At 41.8% G+C, this 10,000-nt stretch overlaps 1 protein-coding gene across 1 annotated transcript in view; it reads right to left on the bottom strand.

The window, feature by feature from the left end:
• Positions 1 to 10,000, bottom strand: part of LOC138016480 (receptor-type tyrosine-protein phosphatase S-like) — a 93,511-nt gene that overhangs the window by 9,565 nt on the left and 73,946 nt on the right. Inside the window, exons 29-38 of the mRNA XM_068863618.1 lie at positions 9,743 to 9,830; positions 8,701 to 8,777; positions 7,973 to 8,009; positions 7,317 to 7,414; positions 6,729 to 6,854; positions 4,888 to 5,039; positions 2,854 to 2,989; positions 2,034 to 2,277; positions 1,791 to 1,867; positions 1,234 to 1,368 (exon numbers count right to left, since the gene is read on the bottom strand). Coding sequence (XP_068719719.1) covers positions 1,234 to 1,368; positions 1,791 to 1,867; positions 2,034 to 2,277; positions 2,854 to 2,989; positions 4,888 to 5,039; positions 6,729 to 6,854; positions 7,317 to 7,414; positions 7,973 to 8,009; positions 8,701 to 8,777; positions 9,743 to 9,830 — 1,170 coding nt within the window. The remainder of the gene's footprint in view (positions 1 to 1,233; positions 1,369 to 1,790; positions 1,868 to 2,033; positions 2,278 to 2,853; positions 2,990 to 4,887; positions 5,040 to 6,728; positions 6,855 to 7,316; positions 7,415 to 7,972; positions 8,010 to 8,700; positions 8,778 to 9,742; positions 9,831 to 10,000) is intronic.

Here is a 10,000-nt window from a genome sequence, read left to right as displayed (position 1 = left end):
TGTGGCTGACTTGGAACTGAATTCATCATTACCGTGGCGACTGTCCACACTAAATTAAGCTTAATATCTTTCGATTTATAGGCTATTTGTGTGACATGGATGTTCAGTCGTGAGCTGCTTTGTTTGACTGTGAAATTGCAGTCGAGTAAGCGAATTAATACGCTTTATCTGTTGACGTTTTAATAAGTAACTCTTGCTGTTGTTCTAAACTAAATACAGAGCGAGAGAATAAAGATTATCAGTTAAACGGAAAATGTTTTGAAAGAGATTACTGTGTTGATTAAAACAAGATTGTCGGTTATTGTTTGCAAGGCTTGTTTGTTTACTGCTGTCAGCTCAGAGAAGTTTGATCACTGTAACTTGTATACACTATTGAAGATTAATTTTGTACATTATGCAGAAGCATAATTATTTCCATATACACTATACTGCTTTCTGGGGTTAGAAACCGGGAGCTCCACTTTTAGTATTGGCTTAGGAGGCGCGGTGGCCTGATGGTTAGAGAGTTCGAATCCGGATCGAGTGGTCCGGTTTCTGGTCCTGGCCGGGGACATTATGTTGTGTTCTTGGGCAAAGAAACTTTACTCTCACGGTGCCTCTCTCCACCCAGGTGTATAAATGGAAACCGGCGAAAATGCTGGGGGTAACCCTGCGATGGACTAGCATCCTATCCAAGGGGGAGTAGAAATACTTCCAATCGCTTCATGCTACGGAAACCGGAGATAAGCGCCGGCCTGATGAGCCTTTCTACGCTAGTAACAGAGACAATTACATCTATATATTGGTATTTACGAAAGTGGCCTATTACACTGGACGCCTGTCAATAATTTTGCATGTTATATAAGAAATAGTCAAGACCCAGTCACGCCCTCCTGAACAGGGGACTACTTTCCCCTTCCCATAATGCAATACGTTTTGGGGTTCTTTGCATAAAAACAATACAAGTTAATTACTCTTGGGACTGCATCATGCTTCACTGAACTGGATATCCATTGTCTTAATGTAAATAGCCCCCCAAAATGAACTGTATTATGTATGAGATTTGCGAAAATAGTGAATTTATTTACTTTGCTTTTTTTTTTGTAACGAGGGTACTCAACCCAACAAGGAAATATTACTAATTTAACAACCATAAAAAGTGAGCTTTCAAAATAAGCTCAGTATTGGAAATAATCATAAAAAGGAAGTTAAAGAAATATTTCTAAGGTCTCAAACTCTTCGCGTCGTTCTTACCTTGCCGGCTTCTTCTTCTCTTGTCAGCATTACTACTGCTGCAGAATCCTGTTCCCAAATTAAACGCCAAAAATCTTCAAAAGTGTCTGGAATCGGGGCCTGGGTTGCTATATATGCCCTGGGCTGGCAGTAACCCTATAAAAAGTAAGACAGCAAAATTTAAACCGTGAAAAAAAAAACCGTTGAGTCTTCGCAAAGAATAAAGATGGGCTTGCCACAATACGGTATTCCACTTTTCAAACATTCCGGTTTAACGACGAAAAACTACCGAGCGGAGTCGAAACGCCGGGAACCCCACGACCGAAATGAGTCAAAGTTACATTACACAAAGAGAGCTACAAGGCCGGACGTCAGTATAGAATAAATAGGCCCGGCCCAAGAAAAAGGGAGCTTTAGCAACGATCAATAGCAATACAACAAACGCAGTAAACTCAGTTGAAAAAAATATATTCAATAGGGAAATGAATTTTTCTAAACATTTTCAAATAGTGGTATAAAAATCAAGCAAGAAAACGACGTTTTATCCACCAGACCTTGTAGCTTTCGCTTTAACTTACATCAATGAAGTTTGCATTAATGTAGTCAGATCCCATCTCGCCTGGTCTCATCTTCAAATGGACGCGTGTGCTCTCGACTGTAAACAACCAAAAATTAGTGAATCAATCCCTTAACCAGCCAGCTAGTCAGTCAGTTGAGAAATCAGTCATTCAGGCAGTCGGTCGATGGGTCCGTTCGTCAATTTGGAAATAGTTTATCACTCGCCCAGTCAGTCAACAGAACAGAACTACACGCATACTTACAAGGAAGAATATTTGCGTATCGATTCTTTGCAGCGTTACAGTTGAGGGTAGCACTTTTGAAGGCAATCGGGTGATTCTCTTCTTTAGCCAGACGACAAAACTCGTTTTCCAAAAATGTGTAACCGGTTTCCGGGTCAAACTGACGCAGTTCCCGTATGCGGAAGCTGAGATCTTTGGCTTCGACTTCGGTTACACCGCAGGTGATGGCTTCAAGAAGTGCATCATGAATAAATATATATTGCGCCTAGGTAAAAACAACAAAAACAATACATTCAAGTCACTGCCTACAACTACAGCATCAAGTTTGAATACGTTTCAGAAAGCGTTAAGCTGCCCTGGCAGCAGAAAAATCTTTTTTCTTGACGCGGCCTGGCACACAGATTTGCCGCGGTTTCAAGGTGCACAATCTGATCACGTGCAAATCGAAAGTTCAAGTTGCTGGGGCCCGTTTCTCAAAAGCCCCGATAATTTTTCGGGCCCGAAAAGCCATTTGTAAAACTACCAACCGCTTGTTTTGGAAAGCCGATCTTTTAACATGTTTTCAAGGAAACAAAAAGAAACATGACTGTTAAGTTTGACGACATAAATCCTCTCCGTTCTCGAGATACAAAAGGAATTGTTACACCCGAAAGTGACCCGTAAAGTTTCCGGACTTACGAGAAACGGGCTCCTGTTTCCCTAGGGAGATAGGTGAGTTTTGTTCGCACTGGGAACTCAAAAGATTTTTGACCCAAGGTACGTACCACATTCTCCTCCAATTGGAAAACGTATTTGAGTTGGGAGGTATAACAATTGTATTTAAAATTGTCCAAGAAAGTACCTCAGTCTGCACCATAAAATTCCTCTGATATCTCATCTGACGGACGAAGCCAAACACATCAACACTGTCTTCTTGACTGATTCTTTGCAACATGACATCCAGTGTCACAAAGGTTCCAGTGCGACCTACACCAGCACTGGAGTAAAGAAAGAAATTAAGGGTGCGTTCGATTGACCGTATTCCGGAATAGGAATATATGGAATATAAGTTAGAAATCCTTTTTACGGAGATTCACATTAAAATTGTCAAACATCTGCTAAAATGCTATTTTAAACACATTTTTATCATCCTTGCTGCTTCGAAACGCGCCAAACATACCGTTTTAATCATCACTCCACGTATTCTTATTCCGGAATAGGGTCTATCGAACGCGCCCTAATAATCCGTTCACTGCAATTAACGTCTTTGCGCATGCCTTTGACCACTTTCAAACTCATTCTCAAAATAAAGAACTTTGCATTGTAAGAGCACAACTTGTTTAACAAGGAGCATAACTGGTCACGTTTCCGTCTAACTTGTGATCGATTCCAATATCGATCGGTTTCTACCAGACCAAAACTCCCTTCCGCGTCCCGAGGGGGGCAAGGTACGAGTCTGCAAATTAAGTGACTAGCATCTATCGATCCAAATAGTCCGAAAGTGCACACCAAGGTTTAAAAAATCCCCAGGTTTGGTGTGAATAGAACCAATATTAAGCAACATACAGCCATTTAAAAACGTCAGAATTTACAAAGAAGTGTATGGCCGACCAGACGCAGCCCGGATGACCAAACATTTCTTTGTAAATTTTGACGTAATTAAATGCCTTTATCTCCGTCAAAATTAGCCCGATTAACACCAAACTTGGGGATTTTGTGAATCTCGGTGTGCTCTTTCTGACTATGTGGATCAACAGTTGATAATCCCATAATTTACAGACTCGCACCTAGTCCCCTTCGCCTTGAAATCAGGCAATGAAGTCGTATCAGTCTGACTTCGTCTCGGTTGCTGGACAGAGACGAGAAATTCTCGTAACGGTCTGAGTTCGTACCGTTCTCATATAAATGACGACAAATCTCAGACCGGGTCCAGAAATTTCAAGCCTGTATGCTTTTGGGTCAGGCAGATATTTATTAGACAAAGGATATCATTTCGTCCCGCAACCAGGTACCAAGCATTTCATCCCGGTTTCATGTACACGGTTCGAAAAATTTCATACCGTTACAAGTTCGTACCGGTCTGAGTTCGTCCCGGTCTCATGTAAATACCCCCTTAGATGGACAATTTTTTTCAGGTGTCTATGAGAGGCAGTTGTCGAAATTGTGTACCTAAGTGCGAGGATCACTTCTCTTATTAGTGAAGATGTTTGGAGTGAAAACTGAACTTTTCCTTTGGGTATTCATATCCTCAACAACACCTCAAATGCCTGGACGACAACGGCAAAGAGATGTTTTAACATGTGAAAAGCACATGTAAGGCGTGCAGAATTTTTTTGTTTGTTTTTATCCTGAAACCCATTGTCTTATGGCTTTCTCGTGGCAATAGTCGTCCTCTCATCAGCTCTACATTGTGCTGGTTTTAAGAGGGTTGGGTTGCTTTAGGGCAGCTAAGGTTTGTAACAACAACTACGACCAAGTAAATCGCAGTCTTAACTCCGACAAGGTAAAGTCTGCTACGAGCCTAGAAGGCCCATCAGGCCGGCGCTTATCTCCGGTTTCCGTAGCACGAAGCGACTAGGAGTATTTATACTCCCCCCTGGATGGGATGCTAGTCCATCGCAGGGTTACCCCCAGCATTACGCCGGTACCCATTTATACACCTGGGTGGAGAGAGGCACCGTGAGAGTAAAGTGTCTTGCCCAAGAACACAACACAATGTCCCCGGCCAGGACCCGACCCGGACCACTCGATCCGGAGTAGAGCGCACTAACCATGAGGCCACCGCGCCTCCCTAACTCCGACAAACTATATATAAATGAACTGAAGTATTTTGTCCGCTATGGCACGTAACAGAAACAAACAAAAGTAATTATATTAACAAAAAATAGCACTGTACCTGCAATGTACCACCATCGGCCCGACATTCTCGCGGTTGGCGGAGAATGAGTGACGAACCAGAGAAAGCAGAGGAGTGGGGTGGGACGGTACCCCGTGGTCCGGCCACGCGGTAAAATGAAACTGTTTGACTTCGCGGGTAACATCTGGGAACTAAAAGGAAACAAGACAAAGTAGCAAAGCCGTTTCCTTGATAGAGGTTTCCAACATCCGGGAGAGGCAATAACGTTGCTGTCAAAGGGTCAGAACAAAAATAGCAGGGTTCTTAAATAAGGTCAGAATCTTGAATACCAAGAAGAAACTGAGAACTGAACTGGCTCCTTCCTTGAAGTCTTAAGGACACAATTACAAATGGTGCAGCTCAACAAGATATAAGGCCCTTCCGTTAGCCACAATATGGTCCATGGTATGATCTCGAAGCACAGCACCACAGCCAGAGGCAATTTATTGGGGGTTGTATTTGATGAGGGAGGACTGAAACAGTAGTACCCGACAAAAAAAACCCTCGAATCGCGTTGGGCTCTCGACAAAAATTCGGTCCATGTACGACGGCACAGGTAGGACGGGCGGACGATGACCACCAATTCCCAAGAGGTCACCCACTCATGTAGTAACCCTATGAAAAGATCCTTCAAATACAATCCTGGAGAAAATGTCTTGGGACACTTGGGTTTTTGTCATTTTATAATCATTCCCTCCATTATCTCCACCCGCCCCTCCCCTCCCTCCCCCCAGCAATGTTGAAACACACTGTAGTATTTCTGAATGTTTCCCGGTTTCCAACCAATAAGTGAAAGGGGGAGGGGAGGGGGATATATGATAGATGGTCTTTATTTTAAACCATTTTAGCAAGTGTCCCAAGACTTATGTTCAGGATTGTAGGCTTTGATAAACAAACAAGAACCGCTCTCTTCCTTAAGGCAAGCCGCACAAGTGCAAACGTCTTTGACAAGAGACGACGATCTAAAACATAGAGCAAGCTTCTTTTATATGGTCGCGCACAAATCTTGGACATGGTGGTGGCCAGCCCGTCAATAGCCACCATGGTCACCGCGCACAGCCTACATCGAATTTGGCAAAATATATTTATTTCGCTGTTGTTCTTTTGTTTTCATTATAAGTGTGATATTGCAATGCAGTAGATATTGTAAATAATAAACAACTATAAGGTAATTGTGGTAAAGGTTTCCTCACGCAAGATGGCTTTGCGATATAAATGAAATTCACATTAGTTTATTGGTTACTGTTCATGTTCTTTTAGCTTGGGAGTAGGGAAGGAAAGCAGTTTGCGTCTTTTATAGCCCACATATCTGGAATTGACGAGGGCTTAGAAACACGACTTATTATTACAATTTATTAAATATATAATAAAGAAGCACCTAATTGACCGATCCCCATTCAGTGGGGCTTTTCACAGCCAATAAAAAAAAAGAGATATTACTGATAGAAGGGAACAAAGCTACTCTTGAGAATCCCAACTGAACGAGGGCAAATGAGTATTTACAAAAGCAGGTCGAGAAGTTGAACCAGGGACTACAACGAACAAATTGAGCTGGAGCTCTGAGCGCGACTTGAACACAGGACTTCCGGATCTCAGTGCAAACGCCCAAACCACTCAGCCACGCTGTGTCCATATTAGTTGCAAACCAGGACACATCTAAATTTCCTCCGCGCAGAGCGTTTACAGAAATAAAATTATTCCGTCTAAACGGAAAACTGCAAGGTTACAATAATGTTGTGTTCTGACCAATCTTAGGCAGGATTGGAATAATGATGGGGTTAAGCAGCCACCTCCTACAATAACGGAACATTATGAAGAGAAAACTCTCGCTTGACCTGTACCTGTTTATGCGTGATTACGAACTTTCTGAGGGTGTAATGAGACATGTTCAGTGTTTCTTTGAGCTTTACTTGAATCGGCCCATAATTCTTTGTTCCGCGTTCGGGCCAATACTGGTCACATTTGCGCTGAAAGGAAAAACGTAGACATACCGTCGATGAAATAAATATATGCAGGTAAGTGCATGCCGACCTGAACGATTAATCGGCCGGGGTAAGCCAAAAACTTTACTGCGGGAGGTTCGGCTCGACCAGCACACAGACTATTAGAATATCCGAGGGGGTAGTGTTACCTTTGCAATCATAACTGCTGCTAATAGCTATGCTTTTTCGCCTTCCTTGTTAGTTGGCATTACTTGGCATTGTAGCATCTTCTGAGTCATTGTTTCTCCAGTATAGCTTTTCGTTTTTCGGTTCTGGTAGCAAGGATATCGCATGGGACCTTACAAGAACTACTTCTCCTGCCCAGGATTTCTGTGCACAGGACGATGGTAACGTGGCTATGCAGAATGTCAAATAATCACAAAGATAACCGTTTTCCGAGACGCAGAGTTCGTGCGTTGACGCTGTGAGAGGTTAAAAAAAACCTACCCTTCCTCTTTCCTCCAATTTTGTTAACATCACTATGACGGACGACATTTGCTCCCATATCATGCGCCAGAAGTCGTCAAATGTTTCCATTAGTGGTCCTACGGAAGTACCAAAAGCGAGAACACAGACTCAATATTAAGGAGGTAAGCACGAAACGTTTTTTTTTTTAGCCACGGAAGGCAAAAGGAAGTGAACATTTCGTACTCCAGGAAAATAGTCTCTCCCTTTAGTCCTTGTTAACTAATAGTTTCTCATGGTAAAAGGATGCTTAGAAATATAAATGTGGTGGTGTCGAGTTCAAAAGAAAACAACTCACTCCCCCCCCCCCCCCATCTTCTCCCCCCTTCCCCCATCCTGGCTCAAAAAGGTCGTGCGCTAAAGCTCCCGATTGAAATAATTAACGAACACGCATGGTTCAATGGTACGCTGGTTGGAAAATAATGAATTTCACTGGCCAAATTACTATTCAAGACTTAAAGGCGTCAACAGCAATCGTGCTAGTGTTAAATTCTACATTCTATAATTTTCAAACCAGAGAAACATCAAGCTAAGACTGACTGATTGTCAATCTGGTTGCAGCATGAACCGCATTGAATTAACAAGTTTTAAGATCAGAATGAATCGAAAGGGACAACACATTCAGGCAAGTACTATACCTTGTGCAGCAATATAAGCTCGTTGCCTGTTGTAGCCCTAGAGGAAAGAAACGAAAGTAATTCGCTGTAAGGTGGCGGAAAACACTCGACCCTCGTTGGAATCAAAATGACACTTCCACGGAGCTAAGATCACCGTTTTTACAAAAGCAACCGATTATAAACTCAACCAATAATTTAACGTCATACTCCGTTTTTCATGATTACATTGAAATTGGTGTCTACAGCAAGGAAAGGAAAAGGACTTTATATAAATGTTTATTCTTCTAGCGCTGGGAAGCTAATTGGAGACACTGCAAACTGAATACAACTGAAACTAACGCAAATAAAGTCATATGTTGTTTTCTTAGGAGAAGGGCAAAACCAGAGAACCTGGAAAAAAAAAACCTCTCGGAGAAAAACAGACAACCAACAAACTCAACCCACATATGAAGCAAAGCCTGGGAGTTGAACTTAGGCCACATATGTGTGGGAGGCGAGTGATCTTACCACTGCGCCAGCCCTGGTCGTCAACAGTATCAGTCTTCTGGTCTTACATTAGAAAATGCCCAACCACGATCAAATTCCTCAAATAAACACAACTGACCTTTAAGAGTTTTAACAAAATCACATGTCCTAAAGCCACGATTTAATGCCGCGTGAAAAACTATGCAAAACGCAGGCGTAAACTATAACTTAGAAACTGCACCAACACTTGTGCACTGTATGCCATATATATTTAGGACACTTACATCGATGAAGCTGGCGTTGATGTAATCTGAACCGGGCACTCCTTCAAAGGGGTTTAGAAGAACTCTGGAATGATCATCTAAAAGGAAAGGAATGGAAATTGATTATTGATTATTTATTATGTTTGGTAAGGAAAGGTATGGTAAAACTAACAATTATCCACGTTCATTCCCAACCGTAAAGCAGTACAAGAACCCTGAACTTCGTTTCATGGCAGCCAATTACGAGTCTGCAAGAGCCTTCCTACAAGTTATCGAAAGGTCGTAGGATTGACGTCTTTCGGGAGACTCTTATTTCTTTTTCCGAGTAACTCCGGTTCGTCCTCAAAAAGGACATCTCTTTATACGACCCACTTGCTGGAAATTTCCGAGCGCCAAACTTCTTCCTCTCAAGAACAGAAGTAATTCCTGCACCAGAAAAGTTTCGAGACTTTTGCATAACTTGGAAAATAAGAAAAGCCAATTAATTCACCTAAGTAGTCAAGAAGGATCCCAAGAAGTGCCTTGCTAATTAGCCGTTAACGTTTTCAAACAGCTAAAAAATCATCGCGAATGATTTCAAGCGCATGTTAGGGGAGGAAATACTTGGCTATGAATCTTCTGTCTTGGACTGGCTGGATTACACGCAACAATTTGATTAGGGCAATGATTGACAGCAGGAGATGATGCTTTTATTATTATATATCGCGATATTTTTCTTACGTTTCTAGACTCTTTTGACAAATTAGGGCAACTTTCATTGATACGCCTTGATGTGACTCTGTGAATGAACGTAGAGTTCTAGAATCCTGGTGACATGGTTGGATACGATCTCCCGCGGCCGGAGAATTCAACAAATATTCTATGTTTTTTTGTCTTAAAGTGCTACTACGCATTTTAAGTTAGTGAGTAAATGACAAAACGCCGTCAAATAAACAATTTTTCTCTTGAAATAAAATCGTGCATTTCGAGTGTTAGGCATAAGGACTTTCGAAATGTGAAGGAGAACGAGAAAATGTTTCTGATCGTCGTAGCACTTTAAATAGTTTAAAGTCAAACTACTCACATGCCACAATGTTGGCATATCTGTTTTTATACTTGTTTGCCGGGTTAAGAAATTGTTGAAAAGAAAATTCCTCTTCGGGCTGAACAAGCTGTGGGAAAAAAAAAAAAAAAGAAGAAAGTTAGTAGCACTTCCCAAAAACTAAAATGTAGATGGATTGGAGATTCATTGTCGCAAAAAAACAAGATGATTAAACGATTTAGCATCTCCATTTTCAATAATGCAAGAATACCACCATGCGGGTAGTTTAAAGAGACTATC

The sequence above is a fragment of the Montipora capricornis genome, chromosome 1 (assembly GCF_036669925.1).
Source record: "Montipora capricornis isolate CH-2021 chromosome 1, ASM3666992v2, whole genome shotgun sequence".
NCBI lineage: Eukaryota > Metazoa > Cnidaria > Anthozoa > Scleractinia > Acroporidae > Montipora > Montipora capricornis.
The sequence above is the reverse complement of the archived record's forward strand: the minus strand, read 5'-3'. Positions and strand labels throughout refer to the sequence as shown.